The sequence below is a fragment of the Callospermophilus lateralis genome, chromosome 7, assembly GCF_048772815.1.
Source record: "Callospermophilus lateralis isolate mCalLat2 chromosome 7, mCalLat2.hap1, whole genome shotgun sequence".
NCBI lineage: Eukaryota > Metazoa > Chordata > Mammalia > Rodentia > Sciuridae > Callospermophilus > Callospermophilus lateralis.
Genome location: NC_135311.1, coordinates 129,258,078 through 129,280,889, shown reverse-complemented (window position 1 = coordinate 129,280,889; position 22,812 = coordinate 129,258,078). Strand labels below are relative to the sequence as shown.

Sequence of the window (22,812 nt, the reverse complement as noted above, 5' to 3'; positions counted from 1 at the left end):
CAAGGTGCGAGAGCAGCGCCCGGCACACAGCTGGAGCTCATTATTTGCTCACCTGAGGAGCGCTTACTTTGTTCCAGATGCCATTCAAACCACCTTATAAGCATGGTCTGTTGAAACCTCACAACAGCCTCGTGAGGTGGGTGTCATTATCCCCATTTTTATAGACAGAATCTGAGGCGCACGGAAGCTAAGCAGCTCACCCCGTGCCTGGGTAGCAGGTGGCAGAGCCGGGGCCCACCCCCTGGTATCTCTCCTGTTAACCGCCATGTCATCCCACCTCCTTTTGCAATAGATGTTTGTTGAATGGATGAATAACCCCACACGCATGCTCCCTGAGACTCAGGACTCTGGGACTGTCACCCAGCCCCATCATGAGGGCGCTCTTCCTGGGCCCATCCTCCCATGAGGCTGGACTGTGACAACCCCAGCCAAACCCCAATACCAGCTGGTCACCCACCTTGCCAAGAAAGTGCTTCCGGTAGACGCGGGCTGTGGGGTTACACTCCAGCTTCACCTTGGTGGTGGGTGACTGCAGTGGCTCTGTCTCGGGGATGCTGGTGATTTCATGGTTGGTGCCCTCGATCCAATAGCCCCCAAACTGGGGCAGCAGGATGAGGGGGAAGGGCCCTTCTCGCCCCAGGACCTGAAGAGGGACTCAGCTGAGAGCCACCCCCACAGCACCTTGATGGGGCCTCAGGACACCCCCAGCTCAGACTTGGGCCCCTTCTGTCATGGCAAAGGGATACTACGGACCGGCCAGAGCTGGGGGACTCCAGGGTGCACATCCACTCTCTCTGGGTACCTGCTCCAGCCCTTTCCCTCCCCGACCCGACAGCACCGAGCCCTCTGTCCCAGACTCAAAGGATGGGAGTTGGGGGCAGGTAGGAGAGGGGGACACATGGCCTTGACCCAGGAGGTGGAAACGTCTGGCTCAGAAGCCTACGTTTCAAGTCAGTCCAAAGTCTGGGGCCTGTACACTGAGCAGCCCAGCAGAGCCTGCAGCCAGGCCCCTGGGAGGGAGGACCTGGTGTCCAGATGCCCTTCACAAAGGCCTCCCTGGGCTGGGAAGGGTGGCTTGGGGGTCCAGCCAGGTACCTCATGGACGCTCGGGTAGGGAATATAGTCCTCCTCTGTCTGCAAAAGACAAGCGGGGGAGAGGCACGGCTGGGTGGTGTCCTCACCCTCCTCGCCTCATCCCCCCAGCTTACAGATGGGGGGTGACTTGCCCCGGGGGGACCCTACAAGGCCAGGTCAGAGGCAGGCCAGGCTGAGTGCTGGGTCTCCTGGGTTCACTCTGCCTGGGGAAAGGAGGCTCTTGCCTCCCCGGAGGAGAACTCTGGGCCACCAGGAGGCCTGGAAGACACAGGGTGCTGCGCCTCACACCAGTTCTTGGTGCAGCCAGGCAGGTGGCACCCGGGGTCTGGCATCCTAATGCTCCCAGATGACCAGAGGCCGCTGATCTGAGCACCATACTCTGAGACCCCTGGCCCTGAAGAGGCATCTGACTTGCTGCCCAGGAGCCTGCTTAGCTCTGGGCCCACTCCCCCAAGCCCTGCTGTGTCTTCTAGGGCCATTCAGCCTTCTAGGGTTGATGGGTCCCAAATCACCAAGAGCAATGCCCCTCCTGGGTGGGTCTTTCTGCAGCTGCGGACGGTAGAGGGTCAGGGAAGCTGCCTGGAGAGGCCACCAAGGACAGCAGGGCGGTGGGCAGGGAGGAGCTCCAGGACTCAGAGCTCTTGGGGCAGTGGCCACCCAGGGCCCAGCACAAGGCACACAGTAAGACCCTTCGCAACTGGGTGGCTGTGGCGCCACATGGAGCCCCTCCCCCAGCCCGCAGGGGGGACCTCTGCTGACCTCTGCTCCAGAGGTCAGGCTGCTTCACCTACTTTGAGGGGTGGCGGGAAGGAGCATCGCTGTTCGTCCATCCTGCTTCCCTGAAAGACAAGGCATCACCCATTACACCCCCACCTGCTGCCAGGCGCCCTTCCGTGCGTGGAAGGCTCGCTCTCCTGCTCTCCTGCGCTCCTGCCCATGTGGAAGGGAAGCCCTGGGAGAGCCCTGGACGTGGGGAGCAGGACGGGTACTCCCAGGGTAGTGGCTGGCCAGCTCATGCCTCAGGCCCCTCTGAAGAGCCAGCCCAGCAGGGAGGGGCGGGGGCTGTGTTCAGGAATGCACGTGCTGCTGGGAGTGGGGGCAGGGGTGCGTGCGCAGGCCCATGTGTGAGCGTGGGGAGGGGGCCACTGCATCATCCAGATCCGTGGAGAGCGGAGAGCGGGAGGAGGTGGAGAGGGAGAGAGGCCGGGAAACAGGAGCGCAGGAAAGAGCAGGGCTGGGGAGGGTGAGCTGACGTCAGGCAAGGCTCCTGAGGCCCCTGTGAGCCACCCCCACGCCACCACCCTCCCACCCATCTCCCCCGACACACGCCCACACAAGACACAGGCGAGGGCCCGGAGACCAGGACTGGATGAAGGTGGCAGGGGTGCGGCAGGGGCAGAGCTGCTCCCCAGGCTGCCCGGATCCTTAACAGCTCCCCCACAGCAGCGCAGCTCTGGCTGACAGGCACCCTGGCATCTGTCCCCTCCGTCATTCTGCCTGGGGTCCAGTACAGCTGTGATGCCTCTTATGGGGTGAGGGTGAGCTGAGCTGATGCAGCCCTGCTGGGGACCTACACAGGGAAGGGAGCTGGGAGCCTGGGTGGGTCCCCAGGTAAGAGAGGTCCCCTCTTCCACTGGACCCCCAGACAGAGGACTCTGGACAAAAACTGCCACCATCTTCTCCTGACATGGTCTATCGAAGACTCCTGGCCTGTCCTCAGAAAGACGTCGGGCTAGAAATACTGAAAGGACCCCCACTTCCAGCCCAGCAGCTCGGTGGCTCCCAGGGCTGGCGTCTCCAGCGTCCTCACCTGCATCTTTTCAATCATCTCAAACAGATCTGTGTTCTGCAACAGAGACGGGAAGGCAGGTCAGTCCCGAGGTGGCCCAGCTGGCCCTGTCAAGCCCCAGGAGTCTCCCCAACCCCAGGCTTCCTGATCCCCTCGGTTCTGACCAGCCATCAGGGCTCGAGGCAGCAAGAGGGGGTGCAGCAGGCATCATAGGAGGGGGCTGCGGCACAGGACTTGGCCAACTGCCAATGGAGGTGAGCCCACACCCAGGTCCTGGGTCCCAGGGAGCCCACCCCACTCAGTCCTTTTTCCTAGGGAGGAGGCTGTGACCCTTGGGGAGGGGCAGATCTCCTTCATGCCACTGCAAGGTTGGCACTGCCAGGACAGGCCCCTGAGAAAAGCCCCTGGTGCCAGCCCCAGAGATGAGCCCAGGTGGAATGAGAAGGAAGGGCCATGGTTCCATCTCCAGGACAGTCAACCTAGGCCACCGGACACTGCTCACACAACCCAACAATACGGGGTGGGGGCCCTGCCGGAGAGGATGCTGAGGTGCCCCATGGCCTGACACCTGTGCCTGAGCCCACTGGCGCCCTCTCATGCCCAAGCCAGCCTGTCCTGAAGCTAGCCAGGGTACACGCAGGGTTAATCAGCATCTGCCAGCTGCCTGGCAGCATGGGCCTCTCCAGCGCCAACTCCCTGAGAACCTTCCTGGAAGGCGGCAAGGATGCCCAGTGGCGGCTGGCAGGGCTGGGGCTGGGGCTGGGAAACCCCCAGAGTCTCTGGTGGTGCCCCTCCCCCAACCCTTCCAAGGCTCCAACAGTTCCTGCTGCCCACTGGGGGCACTGCCTGAGCTCACACACCCATGTTATGGGGTTGTACAGCAGGAAATATGTGCCCACGTGCACACACACACACACAATCTCTCCCTCTCCTGCTCAGACACACAGAGGCTTGACACCAATACTTATTCTCTCAGCACACTACATGTTTTGTGTGCGCTCGAACACACACACACACACACACACACACACACACGGTGTCTAGGTACAGTGATTCTTAGAGCTCTATATGAACACACAAATACACATATTGACATCCTGAGTTATACAACAGCACACCAATTTACACAAACACACAAGTCCACGGACCATAAGAGATACACAGACTAGTGCAAACCCACACCTCACCTGTGCAGTTCTGCACTCTGTACCGCACGTGACGCAGCATGAACATCACAAAACCACCCTCCTGTCTGAAACCAAGACACAGTGACATGCACTCTGGGGGACAGGTTGTCAGGGACACAGAGTCCCCTTTCCCCATCTGGCTACACACGCTGTGCAACAGACACAACAGACCCCATCCCACAACAGGCATGAGAGTTCTGAGCAAAGGAGGCTGCACAGGGCAACTCCAAGGTCATTAATGTCCACAGGAGGGACACAGCCCTGCATCCCCCATCCACCCAAGTCACCTCCCTCCCCCCATGCACGCGCGCGCGCGCACACACACACACACACACACACACACACTGCGCTGAAGGTCACGAGACACAAACACCGCATGTGCAAGCTCTGAAGCCTGCCCACAGAACAAGACATCTTCTGAAGTCCACCTCAGGAGTCCCCAGGAGACCACTTCATGGTCACACAGCCACACCCAAGACCTGAGTGGAGAAGAGACGATTCCATGGGCAGTTACCAGACACTCCTGTCAACTCCACACTCTGTGGGACAGCAACGCTGGCATCTGGGCAGAGTCAGACAACCTCCCATTCCCCTGTGGTTCCTGCAGTTGGGGGCACTTTAATGACCTCCAGGGACCCCACTCAGGGTGACCTAACAGGCAGGACAATGAAATGCAATGCCTTGTTGCACTAGCGAGAATCACTCACATTAACACTGACACATGGTCCTGTCACCCTGAGTGTACACAGCAACAAGTGACACCTACAGTTACAGCCGCACAGGCAGCAGCAGCAGACGCCCTGACACATGGCAATGGAAGGCTGGGAATGATGTGGCCCCGATGGGGGTCCCCATCTCACTTGGGCACCACCACAAAGTTACACTCTGACATTAGGATCCCCAAACCTGGCAGGGAAGACATAAAGTGGCCCCAATGGCAGGACTCACACGCAGTGCCACTGTACCGCGGGGCCACAGTTTCGGGGGTAGCGGCAGGAAGAACCCCAGGCCCAGACCCCCCCCCCCCAGCAGGGTGCGCCCTTGGCCGCCGTGGCCGGTGTCAGCCCAGAAGCTAACACACCCGCTGGGACGGAGCCTGCACACCCCCCTGCCTCGGGTACAGCTGCCGCGCTCCAGAGAAGTCGGGCCGACCCGGGCCCGGGATCCCCCTCCGCCGGGACGCCCCCGCCCGGTCCTCACCTGCCAGCCGGCCCCAACCGGCAGCGAGCCCCTCCGAGGACGGCCTTGGGGCGCTGGGGGCCGCGGCTGCGCCATCCCGAGCCCGGCCCGGCCCGGCCCCCGGCCCGCCAGCGCTTCGGCTGGCCCGGCCGGCTCTGGCCACGCGCGCCCCGGCCCGGGCCCCGAAGCGCCAGGCTCCGCGCTCCGGGTTCCCGCGGCGGCGGAGCTGCCTGCGCTGGGCTTGCCCCGCGGCCGGGCCCGGAGGGGGCGGGGCGCCAGGTACCGGCGGCGCGGGGCCGGGGCGGGGCTGCGGCGGCCCGGGGCGGGGACACAGAGGCCACGCCCCCCGGTGCGGCCCGGCCCGCGGCCGCAGACACTGCGCCTGCGCTCTCCGGGTGGCGCGCTGGAAGCTGGCTGCGAGTTGGGCTCTTGGGGGCACCCCCTGTGGTGGGTCTTCCCAGACTCTGGGTACCCCGATTCGGGGCCTCCTGACGAGCTACTTTGGACAGGCTGTGAAGACGGGCAGGAGGAGGAGAGGTTCCCTGGAGACAGGACTTTTTGTGAGCACTTAGTTTTTGTGAGCACTTAGTTAATACGGACCCTTTGCACATCTCACCATCTCGCCATAACCCAGGAGTTCCAAATGTCATCCCCATTATGCAAATGAGGAAACTGTTCCCGAGAGGTGAAATAGCTTGCCCAGGGCCACACAGCTAGGAAGGGGCCTGGAGCTGTTATTTAGGGCCTCTCCCCTCTCCCCACACCTCTTCCCCAGCCCACAGTGGCTGACTGGCCTATACCCCCTCTTCCCAAAGCCCTAGCTGTCCCCTACCCTGGGGGAGACTGTCACAGTGCTGGGTGGTATGGAGGAGAGGATTTAAGTGGGCTTCAGGACATATGGGTTCTAGCTCTGGCCTTGCTGCAGTTTGCTAGGTGGTATGAGTCCTTGCCACTCTCTGGGTCTCAGTTTAACGGTCAGTAAAATATGAAGCCTTTTCAGATCCTCCCAGCTGACTCTGTGATGTGTCCTGACCTGATAGAGCCACTGTATAGCAGCTGGGCCTGGCAAACCCCTCCTCCAGACAGATGTTGGGAAAGTAGCAAATGCTTCCTGTTCTGTGGCCAAGTCAAAACCAGCTGCTTGGTGCTGCAGGGGCAGGGTTACCCACCAGCCCAGTACCAGACCTCTCTGCAGCTCCCCAGAAGAGCCACCAGCAGCTGCCCACCACCTCCATCCCTCCAGGCCAAGAGATCCTGGAAAGAAGGCAAAGTGTGATCTCTCCTCCCCCACCCCAGATCTGGCCCAGGGTCAGGTTTGGGCCCCACAGCAGGCAGAAACTCCAAGATGTGTGTTCCAGGCACAGAGTAGCTTTGGTTTTAATAATTAACAGCAGCAAATATTGATTTACACAACCACTTCCAGGCCTGCACACTTCCGGGCACCCATTGAAATGCAGCCAGAGGAATATCCATTCCCACACTGGCCCTGGGGGAGGTGAGACCTGCTTGCATCACCAGACCTCTGTGTTCCAGGTGGACAGGAGGGTATGCACACACAGGCTGACCTGGCTGTGTGTACATGGACATATTGTGTTTCTGAGTGCGTGGGAATGCCTGGGTGTGTGTGTGTGTGTGTGTGTGTGTACATGTGTATCTCTTGCACATGTGTATGTGAAAGTCCCTGAGTACACTTACAGTGGGAAGCTGTATCTGTGTGCTTTGTCTGTCACTGTGCCCCGGTACCTAGGTGCAACTAGGCCGGGTATGTACCTGTGTGCAGATTTCCAAACCCTTGAGTGGAGAAACCCCTGTAGGGAGCAGAAGGGCGCTGGGTAGTTCACTGTCTCTTCAAGTATAACTTCCCAAAGAAAAGGCAATGTCCCTGCTCCGTGTCTGTCAGCAATCATGCTGTAACAGTTCAGCTTCCTGATTTCTGCCTTCCAAAGTATTTTCACAGAATGTCCAATTGCGAGCCGGCATGGTGAGTGGGGAAGGAACTGTCAGACCCATTATACGGATGAGGATAGAAGCCCTGGGGAGGTCACCTGTTCCTCAGATTGATTCCATCAATGTTAGAAACGTGCAGATTCAGGGACACTGGGGGAGAAATGGAGAATGTGTCCCAGGCTTGTGTTCCTTCAGCCTACTGCTGGCTTGCTGGGGACCCCACATGAATCACTCAACCTTTCTTTGCCTGATTCCCTCCCTGTCAAAGGAAGATGCTCCACAAACTAGGCTTGATTCTGGGGTAGGGATGGGGTGACTTGGACCCACAGTCTGGGCTATGCTGATACAAACAGAGGCTGCCAACCAGACTGGGCAGGGGCCAGGAGGCCTGAGGACAGGCAGCTCGGCACTAATATGGGAAGCCCAACCCCAGGCTGTCTGAGAGGCAGGACGCAGGACAAGGGGCTGCTGCAACCCTCCTCCTCCCCAGTCAGGATGACTGAGGTCCAGCAGGGGAAGCCATGGTCTGGGGCGTGCAGCCATTGGTGAGAAGCCAGGCCTCCTCCTGGAGAGGGGCCGAGAGCCTCATTCATGAACCAGTGTCTCTGCGAGCAGCTGCCACTGAGTCTCTCCTTCTGTGCTGAACCTTGGAATCCACACAGGCCAGTCCTAGGCAGTTACCCAAGCAGAGAAACCAAGAGAGGGTCTCAAGAACTCCCTTCTGCTACCACTAGCACCTCTGCCTCGGACCCCCATGAAGGTGGTGTCTCCACACATGGACTCCATTCCGTGGCCATCTGCCCTCCCACCCGGGAGAGGAGCCTGGCCCTTACTCCAGGCCAGTGCGATCAGGAAGGAGCTTAGTCAATCCTGCTTCTGCTACTTCCTGGCCACATGACCTTGGGAAGACCCCCCGTTCACCTTTCTGAACATCTGATCCTGGCAGGATGTCTGTCCACAGCTGTAAAGCTACACAGTGCCCTCCCTAGAGAGCAGGAGACCTTCAGTCCTGGCCCCACCACACCCAACCTGCAGGGCTGTGGGCTAGTAACGCAACCTTCCTGAACCTCAATCTCCTCATCTGCGAGATGGGACTAATGACGGTAGCTGCGACACAGCACTAATGGCTGGAGAGTAAGGCAAGATACTGCAGGCGAGCACTAAGCTCTTGGCCAGCCGGGGGTGGACCTCGGGAAGCACTGGTGGGTCTGGCTGGCACAAGTTGCTCGGTCCTTTGTCTCTTTACCAGACCATGGTTCCTGGAGGGCAGGGCCTGTGCTAGGTTGATTTCTGGCCCTTTGGGGCAAGTCCAAGGTTTGGCACTAATCAGGGGCTGGAAAACCTTGATGATGGTAATAAGAGGAACAGCCTCATTTACAGGGCTCTTGCTGCAGGCCAGGTGTCGTGCCTGGGCTGCTTTGTGGGCGCCGCGGCGTGCCCTTCGGTCTGCACAGTGCACTGCCAGGTAGCTGCTGCCCTTCTCCTGACCACAGGTGAGGACGTGGAGGGGATTGTTCATGGTGAAGATAAGAGCTGGGTGGCCAGTTGACACCCAGCTGTTTTACCTAGACCAGCCCTAAGCCACTCCCTTGGACACTTCTCCAGACCTGGGCTCAACCTCTCAGATTATACAGGCCACTCAGGGGTCAGGAATGGTATCCCTTTGGGTTAAACCCCAGCAGCATCTACCCACACATTTTATATCTGATCAATAGCCATTCTTCATCATTGCCCAGCCCTGGCCAGGAAAGGGGCAGTAGGTGTGGAGGGGGACATTTACCTTAGGGTAGAGTGAAGTAGGATGAGAGGGAACTAAGTCCACTTGTGACAGGTCTAGTGCCTGAGGGAAGCGCTGGCTCTGCCCATCACTCCTCCTAGAAGAGAAGAAGATTCTGAGGTCAGGGAGGGCCCCAAGTTGAGGGATTTGGGAACTCTGGGAGGAAGTCCCCTCAGAGCTGGGGGAGCTGAAGGGAGACAGACTCCATGGAGCAAGTGTCCTGGGCTTCCGGGGGGGAGGGAGGAGAGGGGCTTCAGAACAGGACTGTGAAGCAGGCTCTCCTTCCCAGAGACCAGAAGTGTGGGCAGAGTCTCTCCATCAGGCTCCAGGCACAGGATGTCCACAGCCCCTCTGAAGGGGGGGAGACTGGGGCGGGCAGAGAGGAGGGCTGTGGAGGCTGAGGCTTCTGGAAAAATAGGGTGCCCAGGCTCTACTCACTCACCACCCCATGCTTCAGAGAGTCACCATCCCAGGCCAGCGGCTGCCGCCCTGCTAATGACAACAGCTGCAGGCTGGGCCCTGTGCCGAGCCCTCCCTCCAGGCCCAGGACACAAGCCTCCTGCCCCACTGGTCTTCCCACTTTGCAGACGAGGACCCGGATGTGCCCCAGGGTCACACGGCAGGTCTGCAGCAGAGCTGTCACCTGTGTGAGAGCCGGGTGACTTGTGGGGCTCCAGCCACACCCACAGCTCCCACACCCCCACCCAGGAAAGGAGCAGGCCTGGAGAGGGTGGCGTCAGGGCCTGTCACCCTGAGAAGCCTGCTGAGGCCATCTCTGGGGTCAAGGGGAGGAAGTGCCCAGAGGTTCCCAGCATCCAGGGAGCCTGGGGCCGGGAGAGCAGGCCCAGCTTCCGCTGCCGCCTAGGGCCACCCTGACGTGGCCGCACCCCCCACCCAGGTCCCATGGAGCAAGGCTGGTCCCGCCAGGCTGAGTCACCTTCCAGACACTCCTCAGTGGCCTGTGGCAGACTTGAGTCAGGCAGAGCTAGGCCCGCCACACCCCAAGAGGGACCGGCCCTCAGGAACCCAGGCCAGGCAGGAGCCACCCCAGCCCTGCTTGGTGACAGGGCCCCGCCTCCCAGGGTGCTGGCATCTTGAAAGAAGGTCTGTTCTAGACAGCGCTTGACCCCAAAGGATGGATCTGGTGGCAGTGGCATTTCAAGCCGCTGGCATCATTGTGGGGGAGATTCTCGGGCACTGGCCACGTGAAGCATGAGTTGAAGACACACCCTCTCACCCCCAGTTGCCAAAACAATCCGCCCTGGGCTCTGGCAGCCTTCAGGGCCTCAGCCCATGGTCGCTTTCGGCCTCACACATCCCAGGAATGAGTGGGTCTCCCCGTTAGGGTCCCATTGAACATTTGTTCAATGACTGACGGAGTGAGGCGGCAGCAGGGGGTCACTGAGGACTGTGAGCACTTCCTGGGTGCCAGGGTGCACCCACGTGGGGAGAGGCTGGAGATGGGGGCAGGGCCGGACAGAGCCCCATGGAGATGTCCAGGCAAACGCCCCTGGGACCCCACAGGGGCCCTGTCGAGACCTGCTGTGGGCCTGGAACTGTGTCTGCCGTGTTAGACGCCCGCTCCCCTGTCCCCTGCTGGAAGGTTGGTGGCATTGATCCTCATTACCTATAGAGAAACAGAGGCTCAGAGAGCCAAAGCCACCACTCCTACTAGTGGTGACAGAGCTGGAATTTAAAGCGTGTGCCCTGGAGTGAATAGGGACAGCACTACGGGTGGACAGCAGGGGCTGCCCGGGGGCTAGGAAGTCCTGGGGTTGGAGTCTCGGAGAAGCCAGGCGCCCTTCATGGTGGGGACTGCTGTCCTGAGTGGCCCTGTGTGGTGGCTGCTGCTGGATCAGCCTAGTTGAGTGGTACCCTCTGTCCACCCCTCTCAGCCCAGGCTCAGACACTGGCCACTGCAGGTCAGCTCCTACCGCACTTCCCTCCAGAGCACCTCAGCCTGCCTTCCCATGTCCAGGGGCCACTTCCCACAGGATCGCTCACGTTGGCACAGGACCAAGGAGCCGCTCAAGGCTCTGGGGCTCCGCGTCCATCTGGGACCCTGTGCCTGGCCTCTTGGCTCTAGTTCCTGTTGGCCAGAGTCCTGCCCCCTGCAGGGAGCACCCAGCCCTCCCCCACCCTGCCTGGAAGTCCACCTAAAAGGCCAGGACTGAGCCTAAAGGGCAGGGCAGGGAGGGGCAGCAGGATGGGGCTGAAGAGGAAATTCCTCCCGGGCCCTGAAGGGCAGCAGGACAGTAATGACAAAAGCCACCACCTACTCTGTGCCTTGCGCTTTGTTTAATTGCTCAGATGCCACCTGCCTTGCACATGGGGAAACTGAGGCTCAGAAGGGGCATCGACTTGCCCAAGGTCAAGTTAATGAGACACAGCAGGCGTCTGGACCCAACTCCACGTCGAGACCTGAACTTCAAAACGCAGGTGGCCAGCCTGTGGGCCCCGCCTGCCCGACTCCAGCTAGGAACACAGCCGCTCAACAAGGCAAGTAATAGTACCAGGGACAATGGCCGCCAGGGCCCTTGCTACGTGACTGGACTTGTGTGCACTCACTGAACCCTCATCTGCAGAATGAAGGAACTAGGACAGAGAGGTTAAGTAACTTGCCCAAGGTCACAGTCACACACAGTCAGTGAAAGTCCAAGGACTGGACACTGACCGTCTGGGTATCCATGTGGGCCTTCAACACTACCCTGCCCGCCCCTCACCTCCTCCCATCCCAACGCCCCTCCTGCCAGGCTCCCCTCCTCTGCCCTCCTTCCTGCCCGCCCCTCCATCCCCTTCTGCCTCTGGCCCCTCAGGCCTCCTCCCACTGGGTCACTGTCTTCCCTGGTCAGAAAGCGAACTCTCCAGTCTCTCTCCTAACCCACCTTGTCTTCTGGTCCCCACATTCTGTTCACATGGGGTCCCTCAAGTCTCTGTCCCCTCCCACTTTTCTCAAACCCCTCTGACCCCATGGCCAGCTTTGCATTTTTCCAGCTACCACATCTGGGAGGAGCCCAGAGCATGCCAGGACACGGCAGCTGTCCCTCCTCCCTCCCCCTCTGCCGTGACCCCAGTGGCACCCTGGAGTTCATGCAGGCATTATCTCCTTCCACCACTGCAGAGGCTTTCTGAGGTGGGACTTTATCAACCTTTTATCCAGATGGGGAAACTGAGGCTCAGAGAGGTTAAATGATGAACCCAAGGTCGCACAGCCAGGAAAGGGCAGCCATCCCAGCTGCCTTCCACTCAGTCTCCCTGCTCCCCAGGGACCTCCCTAGCTCAGCCCGAGTCTTGCTGCCACCACCAAGCATCCTGCCCAGGCCCAGCTGCAACCCTGCAGGGTCTGGCCTGGACACCTACCCACTGCTGCCTCGGACACAGGAAAAGGCAGCAGCCAGGGAAGAGGGGACTTGTCCAAGGTCACCGGGGAAGCCAGAGCCAACCTGAGTCCAGGCCAGGCACATTCTGGGGTCACCTTGAGCCCTGCAGCTGCCTGGCCACCGGCCAGCTGGCCCCAGCTCCCCTCCCGCTACAGCACCCAGCGTTTTCCCGGGAACGGGAGAGGCAGGGCGTGGGGGGAGGGGCCAGGCGGAAGCCGCTGCTCGCAGCTCCCGGTGTCTTGGCAACTGTCACTACCCCCCCTCCCTTATCTCGGCATCAAGGTAACAATAACAATGGCACCTTCGTGAGAAGGGCTCCTTGTACTCTTCAAAGCCCTCTTTATCTGCTCTCCTGGGACTCTCACTGGAACTGGAGTGGGAGATAAGGCGGTGGCCAGGGTCCCCAATTCCCAGGAGGGCACACTGAGGCCGGGGGAGTGGAACCGCCACCTCACGGTGACCCAGCCAGGGAGCAGACCCGGGAAGAGAGCCCAGGGCCTCCACCCACCCACGGCCGAATGCCACGGGAGGATGCGGTCCTCGGAGGGGTCCAGCGGGGAGGTAGCCGGGGGACACCAAAGACAGGTGACAGGATGCAGTCCTGGGGCGTGTCCCACCTGCAAGCAGCTAGGCGCTGGGGCTGGCCGAGGCACCTGTGTGGTAGGGACTGGAGAGGCTGGAGAGGGGCTTGTGGGTGCCACTGTCGGTCACTCCTGGAGAAGCCAACCTGGGGCCGCCCTGCTGGCCGGGGTGCCCATATCTTTGGACGGGGTCCCCAGGCGGGTCTGGCCCTGCTGACCCTCCCTCCCAGTCTCTGCCTGTCCTATCAACACCCTGCTCCTGTCTGAGGCTACCCACCCTGTCCCAGCCTCCCTCAGCTGCAGGTGTCCCCAGGGGAGCCACACTACCCACGTGGCTAAGCTTTTGAACTTGCTGTCCCCTCTGCTGGGATTCCTGTCTTTCTCTTCTCCCTGGTGACACGTTCATGTTTTGAAACAGGTGACCTGTGACCGTTAGGCCGGAAGACCATGACTGGGAGCAGGGGGTGCTGCACCCTGAGGAGCCCCTCAGCACCCAGTTCAGGAAACTAGACCCAGGAGGCCGAGGAGGGGCCCAGGGAGCCAATGAAGGGAGAGCGCAGAAGGGGCGGAGGGCGGAGGGCGGAGGGCCAGCCTGCAGCAGAGGCCAGGCGGGGGAGGCCCAGGGCATGTCCCTTGGGTCTTCCTGGCTCCCGGACACTAACTGGTTCCACCCAACTGGAGACACCTGGAGGCAGAGGGGCCCCAGGAAGGGGCACTGACTGTGACGGACACTCCCAGCCCAGCCGGGTTCCCCAGCCACTGACACCGGATCTGGGGGGACTCTGATCAAAGCCACAGCCACGCCCTGCCTTGGAGCTGCCTCATCTTGGGAGCCACAGAGGCCCACTGTCCTCGGACCTCCACCAGCCAGCCAGGGAAGGAGGCCAGGGACAGCAGACGAGCAGGTGTCCAAAGCCAGGTCTTGAGGGGCCGCCCCGCCGCCCCAGGCCCACTGGGACCCAGGCAGTGGGACCCAGGCCAGGTCACTCCCAGGCACCTTTGACCTCTGCCAGGTCTGGAGAAGGGGGCAGGTGGGGAAGGGACTGAGCAGGCTTGTTTGGCAGTGACACTGTGATGTCACTTAATCTTTATGACAGCCCCCGAGGGCAAGCAGGCGACCTCGGCAGAGGTGAGCAGGCAGAGGCTCCACAGGGCTTCGAGGAGGACCAGGGGCTCACAGGGACCAGGCGGCAGAGCTGCCAGGGCCCTGTGGGCAAGGGAAGGGGCTCAGGGCTCTGAGCTGGGCAGAGCGGGTCAGGAGGGAGGTGGGTCAGGAGGGAGCGGCACAGGGCCCCACGCTGGCCCAGGGCCTAGACACCCGGGTCCCGGAGCTGGGCCAGGCAGCAGCCTGCTAAGCAAACAGGTTGGCAGCTCAGAGAGGAGGTCACGGGATGGTCCTCCTGCCAGGGCTCAGCACCGGGGACCAGGCCAGCCATCCACCTGCTGCCTGCCCAGGGCTCACCTTTCCCACCAGGTGGCCGGAGCCCAGCTGGGCTATACAGAAGCCTGACCCTCCCCGCTCCCTAGAAACTGCAAGGACAGACTCCTCCCCTCCCCTGGGACTCAAATGACCTGGCCACAGGGCGGGGCCTCCAGCTGGGAGAACCCACACCTGCTCTCCCAGCACCGCACTTCACAGTTTATAAAGGGCCTTCACCTGGACCCTGTCAACAGCCTCCCAGGAGCCTAGACAGGTCATCCCGTCCCCTGCCACCAGGGAGAAGGCAGAACCCCAGTGGACACGGTGGCTTGCCCAGGGTCCCAGCTGAAGCTCAAGCTGGTGCCACCCGACCCTCCCTGGCACAAGACACCGGGGCATCCCGGCCCACCCCTCAGCACCCAGCACAGGGGCTGCCAGGGTACCCCTCAGCACCCGAAGGCCTCCCCACAGCATTACAGCCATCTCCACGTGTCCCCCACACCCCCGCTGGCCACACTGTCCCTCGGAGCTCCTGCATTCCTCTGCTCGCTCGCTGGCCCACGCCACCGGCCCTGCCCCCATCTGCCCTTCATTCCTGTGCTCAGCCATCCATTCAGAAGGCAGGATTCGATGCCCACTCTGGGCCAGACAATGGTGCTACGTGTTGGCATTAGAGTGGGTGGGCCAGGCCTGCCGCCCTCAAAGAACAGTCCCATCCAGACTACCCTCCGTCTCTTCCTGGGGGCTCCTCTGGCCTTACCACCCAGGCGCCAAATCTTCCAGGCCTGAGACCTTGTGGAATCCATCCCCCCCACACACACCCTAGTTGATACTGAAGCTGGGCTTTACCCCCCATGGGCTCCAGGTAAGTCTGGTGAGCAGAAGTCGCTGCCTCTCATGACTGCCCAGGGTGGCCACCAAGACCAAGGCACAACACCCAGGAAGAACAAGGCCACCATCTGCTAACTGAAGACTAAGGAAAGCCCTGGTTCCGTCTCTAAGTCTCCGTGTGCAGCATGAGGTCGCCATAAGCTCCCTAAGCCTCAGTCTCCATTGGAAACTGGTCCCAGACTAGAGGACCCTGAGGTCCAGCTCTGACAGCCCACTGAGGGCGAATGGATGACAAGGAGCTTGGAACTGGGCCCTCCGAGGCGTGGTGGGGAGCAGCACCCGGAGAAGGGCTTTTCCCTGCAGAGAGGGTCCTTAGCCTCCTCCAAGTTGCTTTTCTTCTCTGAACCTCAATTTCTTCATCTGCAAAATGGGCTAGTAAATACCTACTCTCAGGGGATTGTCATGGGGAATAAGTTAGACCTAGGTACAATCTGACTCGCCTGGAGCTGAGCAGATAGTATGTGCTCAGTAAACGACAGGCCGCCTCCGGGAAAGGCAGCAGACGGTCAGACTGCCTGGCTGGAGTCCTGGTTTTGCCATTCAGCCTCGTGTGGCCCTCGCTGAGCCTTGGTTGCCTCATCCATAAGATGGGCGAGTGGGCGTAGTGTGCTGGTGGGCGCCTACATGCCCCAGGCCCTGGTTTGCCCCAGCACCGCAGAAACCAAGCATCATCCGTGTGCGGGTGTCAGTGGGTTCAGGTGTGTCCTGTGCTCCCCGTCAAGTCCAGGCAGGGGGAGTCCTGGGTGGGATCAGGAGACCCTGGCGTGGGGGAGCAGGAGAGGCCAGGAGCTGAGCGCCAGCCTGGGGACCCGAGCCAGGGGAACAAAGGCGGGGTGTGTCCTGGGCCCTGCTCCCTGAGCACCTGGCTCTGTCTCAGTCCTCTGGGAAGGCTGCATGAGTCACCCCTGTTCCCCTGACACCAGGGAGGTCAGCACCGTGACCAAAGTCCTCCAGGCAGGAGGGACAGAGTGCAGGCTCTCCCCTACGCGAGGCAGAGACAACCTGCCCCGAGGGCCAGGAAGAAGTGAGGCAGAGACAGAGCGGCCCAGACCCCGGCTCGGGGCTGTCCTGACGGGGCCAGAGCAGCGGGCGGGCCTGAGCCTGAGCAGGGACAGTCTGGGCACCTCATTTGTAAATGCAAACGCAGGCCCTGCGTCCAGCTCTGGCTTTGTCCAGCTGGCAGGTGCCCGGCCCCACACAGCACCATGCACCGAGGGCTCCCGGGCAGAGGGCACGTGGGCAAGGGCTGCCAGCCCCTACCCCGGAGCTCCAGAGAGCGGTCAATCCTGATCAGTCTGTTGCTGGAAGGACTCGGCCTTGCAGGTGGCTCATGGTCTTCTCATTGAGGGCTTGGGAAGGGGCAGATGGGCACTCGGGTGTGGGCTGGGCCAGCAACAGACCTGGAAGTCAGACAGCCCTGCACTCAGACCCCGCTATGCCAAGCTCTCGCTGTGTGGCCTGGGGCGAGTTCCCTCACCTCTCTGAGCCTCAGCTTCCTCAGGTATAAAATGGTGTCAGTAACAGGGACCCTAAGGGCTGGAGGATTCGGCTGGCACACGTGAAGGGGCTCCCCTGGCACTGCCCCCGGCACATGGCAGCCAGGGCGATGGCTGCATGTGGGTGCCGCAGGCCTGTGCCAACGAGGGGGGAGCCAGTCCTGCCGCGGCGCCGACACTTGTTGGGCCGGGTTTCCTGCAGCTCCGCATCTCCGTGGGTGGGATCGTGACCGGGAAGTGGGTGTGGGAGGCAGCGCGTGTCTGGGTGTGCGTGGCCTGCGTGATCTCGCCACCCACCTGCCTAATGGCTCCCCGCCGTGCGCAACCTCGTGGGGCCACGTGCCTCCCTGCAGCCGCCCACAGCCTGCGGCTCCGACCTCCCCTCTGGCCTCTCCTCCCTCGCAGGCCTCCTTTCAGCCCCTGGACCTCGTGGCCTCCGCACTTCCTGTCCTCAACACTGTGCCTGGCGCACACCTGTCCTCGTCCCTCCCTCCCAGTGTCCCCTGCCCAGGCTGGGAGAAGCCCCTGCCCTGCCCTGCTCTCGCAGGAGCCTGGCCTGCAGGGGTCAGCCAGTCGGCTGCGCCCATCTCACGGAGTGACCAGGGGACGCCCTCAGCCCCTCCCATCAGGACCAGGTGTCCGCAGGTGGGGACTCTGGCGGGTGGACGGTCAACACCCCATGGCCGTCTGCGCCTGTCTCTGGGCAGGACCGAGCTGTCACCCAGGCCAGGGAGGGGTGGGGAGGGAGCGTGGCCGTGTGTAAGGGGTCCCCCCAGGCCCTTGGGCAGGTGGGCAGCCAGGGAAGGCTGAGGCCCTCTGGGCCCCCTTCCCCATCCCAGGTCCCTCCTGAAACGGGCCTGGGGTCTGCGTGCCAGGGCCCCGCATCCCTGTGGGCACTGGGAGAAGCAGCGGGCTCTGCCGGCGGAGGTGCCACCCGACTGTTCCCCGCGAAGGGACCCCGCTTTCTGCGGGCCCAGCCACAATGCCCACCTGCCCTCAGGCCTGCCTGTGGGCACAGCTCTGGGTCTGAGAGGAGGTGGCCTCCAGCCTCTGCCGGGAGAGTATCTGGAGTGGGGGGGGGGCCAGGAGGAGGAGTCCTGTTCCTTACCCTGAACGGGCCCTCTGCCTGGACCACCAGGTGGCCCTGTGAGGGCAGCCCCTTCACTCCACCCTGCCCCTCACTACCCAGCACCCATCTGAAATGACCTTATCTGTCTGCTGTCATTTGTCCTTTACGTCTCGAAAGGTAACCTGTGTGGAGTAAGGGACCATAGCATCTGACCCCAATTCTTACACGAGTCCCTGGCTCAATACGGGGACTCAATAGTATTTGCTGAATGAACAAATGGCCAGTGGAAGCCTTGAGAGAATCCTATGAGGCAAATATCATCCTTATTTGCAGGCATGGAAACCGAGATTCAGAGAAGTTAAGTCTCTAGGCTAAGGTCACACAGCAAACAGGTGGATCAGGCCAAAGATCAAACCCCACTAGAACGGCATCACTCTAGCGGCGTAGCAGAGCGGGTCCTCCCCAGGTATGAAATGAGCCTCAGAGAAGAGTGATATTGCCACAGACCACCCGAGTCCAAATGCTTCTCCCCTCCCACAGCCCGTGCCAGGTCCTGGTACAGGCCACAGCTCGTGCGTCTCCTCTCTCCCCGCGACAGGTCTCACGGTGGCCACGCACCGTCCCCATTCTAAAGGCCAGGGGACTAAAACCCAGAGAAGCCACCGAGTCCCTGAGCCCAGCAGGCGGGCAGCCCCACCAGGAGCAGGGCCCCAGAACCACAGAGCCACACGGGCCCATGTCACAGGGCAAGTCCACACGTAGGGGAGGAGAGGGGGACAGATGCCCACTAGGGCTCCGATCCCTCCAGAGCACACCACAGGAGGTCCCAGAGGGGCCTCGGCCACCGCCACCTGCCAGGCCCATCTCAGGCCCAGCAAACACCGCCCCCTGCCTCTCTCCTCCATGTTGCTGCCCTCCCGCCCCCTCTTCTGGAACATTCTCTCGCACTGGCCTTCCCTCCCCACCAGGCTCCGTCTCTCCTCTGCTCTGTCACGAGGCACCTGGCTCATTTCCACAATGGTCACCTTCTCCAGGAAGCCCCGGACCCGTTCTCTGAGCCTTAGTACCCAGGTCACCCCAGTCAGCACCGTCACCACCATTAGAACAGCCTCCATCTTTCTAGACCAAGAGTCCTGGAGGAGCCACCCAATGGGAGGCTGAGGCAGGAGGATCACAAGTTGGAGGCCATTTAGTGAGAACTGTCTCGAAATAAAAAGGCCTGGGGCTGTGGCTCAGTGACAGGGTACCATTCCCAATGACCCCAACCAAACAAAACAAGGAGAGTCCGTGAGAAGAGTGGGCTGTCCACTAGCTACGGACCCGGGCTTGGGCCCTCTGAGGGGGTCCCCCAGCACCGCTTGTTGAATCAATCTGCTGAGTGAATGAGCAGGCTCCCGGGGAGACCCTGAAAGCCCTCACAGGACCCCGGCTGTCAGGAAGGTCCCCTCCTCCTCAGCACTCCACCAGCCACCCCAGGCCTGACGTCCCCCGCGCGAGTCTCCTTTTGGATCAATGAATCTTTTCTTCCAAAATGCAAATACTCACGGAGGGGAAGAACGTTCCCCAGGACCCACACTGGATGCATTCATGCTAAGCCCTGCCGTTTCCATGGTTACCGATCTGATGCTCAGAGAGGCGAAGCAGATTGGGGTAGGCCACTCAGCGAGGAAGTAGAAGTCAGAGTGAGTGTCTGGACTCGGTTCCTCCTTTCTTTTTGGTCCTGGGCATTGAACCCAGGGGTGCTTTACCACTGAGCTCCATCCCCAGCCCCCCATTTTAAAAATTATTATTATTATTATAATTTTATTAATAATGCATTAATGGTCAATGGACAGATGTCACCTGAATTAAGTATCCTGTGTATTTTCTATATTATCCAACTTAACAATGATTGTTGATAAGCTGGTTTAAAATGTCATCTTGAACCCAAGTTACATAATAAATAAATCTAACTTTTACAATCAACCATCAATCATATCCTTAAAAAACAAGATACAGGGGCTGGGGTTGGGGCTCAGTGGTAGAGCGCTTGCCTGGCACTTGTGAGGCAGTGGGTTCGATCCTCAGCACCACATAAAAACAAAAATGAATAAATAAATAAATAAATAAATAAATATATATATATATATATATATATATATATATTTTTTTTTTTTTTAAAAGCATACCTTCGACTTTTTTTTTTTTTTTTTTTTTTGGACCAGGGACTGAACCCAGGAGTGCTAACCACTGAGACACACCCCAGCCCTTTTTATTAAGTTGCTTGGGGCCCTGCCAAGTTGCTGAGGCCGGCTTTGAACTTGGCGATCCTCCTGCTTCAGCCTCCTGTTTGCTGGGATTCCGGGCATGCGCCACCCCACACAGCTTGAAGGCTTTTTTAATGGTCAAAAGGGTAGGAATTAGACAGGATTCCCCTGCTAAGTGAGGGGCCATAGAAGTGGACCTCAAGAGCCTCTTCCACTTCCAGTGTCCAGGAGGCCCAGATTCTGATTCTGAGATTTGGCGGAGCCAGGAGCCCGGACATGCCGGCCACTGACCCAAGCAAGCTCCTGTCCGACCCAGTTCAGCTTGACCCCCTCGCCGCGCTCCAGACCCGCCCCGACCCCAGCCTCGTCATCCCTCCAGCCACCCTAAGGTCACCGTCCGCAGGGTGTTCTGTGCTTGTGTGTAGCAGCTCCCTGTCTGGGCCCCCTGTCCCTGCACTGCAGGGCCTGCTCATGGCTGGCTCCTCTCCTTCTTCAGGTTGGGTTCCAAGGCCACCTCTCCTGAGTGGCCACACTGAGGGCCAAGCAGGCAGCTCAGGCTGCACTCTGGGCTTTGCTGGAGGCTGAGCAGGCCACGGCCCCTCTGCCTCAGTCCCCTCCACCTTAACCCGGGCGTAATGGCACTGGCCCACTGTGCTGGGGAGCCCCGCCCAGCCCACAGGGAACTCAGGAAGAAGCTTCTTGTGAGCGCATGACCCTCCTCCAGATCCCGCCCGACGCTCCCGTTTGGTTTTCTTGTCTCTTTACTGAGGGTCTCTCCCACCCGCCCCCATTTCACAAGTGAGCAAACTGAGGCCGAGGGAGGGACGTGCTGGTCACGTCCACATGCTGGCCACATCTGGAGGACAGGCACTGAGGCTGGCTAATTTTCCACTCCCTCGCAATCCCCGGACCATGCCCGGCACACAGTAGGTGCTCAGTGGTTACTTGTAGGTCAGTCAGTGACGACCACACAGTCAGGAGCTTGTGCGTCTCAGATCCAGGCCACCTCTGTCCACCTCAGTCCCAGTGACCAAATCCCCAGCCCCTCTCAGAAGCGGCTGTGAGGATGGGCAGGCAGGAGCTCGGGGCCGCATCCATGCTTCTGTCCCCTGTGGGCCCCAGGCTCCGGCTGGGCTAGGGGGACAGGACAGGTGCTGCCCAGAGGTGGTGGCAGGTGTGGGCTCAGGAGGCAGCAGCCAGCTCCCTGGCCGGTGCCCGCTGGGTCCTGCCCACCAGATGCATAATAGATGAGGCCGCCCAGCGGGCTGTGCCTGCCTGGCATTTCAGAGCCACTAATGAGCCCGCCTCGTGCTGCCTGCTGCCGCACACAGGTCCCCAGGGCCGCTGGCCGGGCGACTGCTGAGAGGAGCCACCTGAGGAGGGGGCCACCCACCCAAGCCCACCAGGCAGGCAGGCAGCCTCCAGGAGAGTGAGGGCAAAGGCCGGGGCTCAGGGTGACCGTGTGTTTGCCACTCACTGCCTGGGTGACCTGGGGCCAGCCACATCCCTTCTCTGGGCCTCAGTTTCCTCATCTGTAAAATGGGGGTGCACAGTAACAGTCTCCACCAGGCTGGAGTCCGCTGCCATGAAGCAATTCCAGTGAACACTGGCCCAGGCCCTGGGACCCAGGAAGCTGACCACATGCAGATATGACTGGGACTCACACCGTCAGGAGAGACACCCCAGTGGCTAGGCGGGCCCCTCAGTGGGACACGCTGGGCTGGGCAGTGACTCCTGTTTTGGGGGCATTCAGATGCTGGACTGTTTCACTTTCCCCCTCTTCCCTTGCCCCCAAACCAGCCAGGTCCCCTCCTTGGCAAGAGACAGCGCGCTGGGTTCAAGCCCAGCCCTTGCCAGCCGTGTGACTGGGCCGGAGCCTCCACCTGTCCCACACTGACTCTGGCCTCTAAAACGGGGCCACAAGACCGACTTCCAGGACCGAGGTCACTAATGCGCTAATGAGGCCACCCTAATAAGACGCCAGCCCACTCCAACACTAACCCTGGCCAAGTTCCCTCCCCCAGGGTCCCAGTTTCAAGGTCAGAGTCAGCTCTCCTCGTCTGAGAGGTACTCCCAGAACCCCTGCCCCGTGCAAGCCCACCTGACCACCTCCCACCTCCGCGCCCCCTGTCCCCTCGGACTCTACCTCACATGCCCAGCCCCAGGCTGAATTCCTGGGTCCCTCAGGACCAAGTCACTCCCTGGCTCCCACCCTTCCGCTGGGCCTCCTGCCTCTTCTGTTGGTCACCTACCCAGAGCTCTCGGCCTGTGGACGCCCTGCTGATAAGGGTGGGGGTGGGGACTCCAGCCAAGGTCACATCTGACCTCAGCCAGACCTCAGTACCTTAGGATCCAAGCCCTGACTTAAAAAAAAAAAAAAAAAAAAAAAGATGAGGAAAACCCGTCTCCTCCAGGAAGCCCTCCCAGCCTGCTGAGAGCAGGCTTGCTCCGTTCTCTGGGTGCACTAGAGTCAACTCCACCTCAGGAAGCATTTACTGGACTGGGGTAGCTCGGAAAGACCCGGTGGGGGACACAGACCTGAGGAGAGCAGAGCCTGGCCGGCGGTCAGGGGACACACACCGGGAAGGGGGGTAGCACAAAGTAACTTCAGCAGCCCCTGCTTCGAGGGGCTCAGAGCCTGCTGCCTGCTTCAGGGTGACTGGGACACATTCAACTCCCTGAAGCCACCTGTCTGAAAGGTTCAACTCAACAAACACCTGCTGAGCATCAAGGGGGGCTCAGAGAGGGGGAAGGA

The 22,812-nt window shown here is 60.7% G+C and overlaps 1 protein-coding gene across 1 annotated transcript in view; it reads right to left on the bottom strand.

The window, feature by feature from the left end:
• Positions 1 to 22,812, bottom strand: part of Rap1gap (RAP1 GTPase activating protein) — a 58,786-nt gene that overhangs the window by 17,538 nt on the left and 18,436 nt on the right. Inside the window, 5 exon segments of the mRNA XM_077109971.1 lie at positions 458 to 643; positions 1,096 to 1,134; positions 1,887 to 1,934; positions 2,906 to 2,941; positions 8,978 to 9,071. Coding sequence (XP_076966086.1) covers positions 458 to 643; positions 1,096 to 1,134; positions 1,887 to 1,934; positions 2,906 to 2,923 — 291 coding nt within the window. The 5' untranslated portion in view covers positions 2,924 to 2,941; positions 8,978 to 9,071.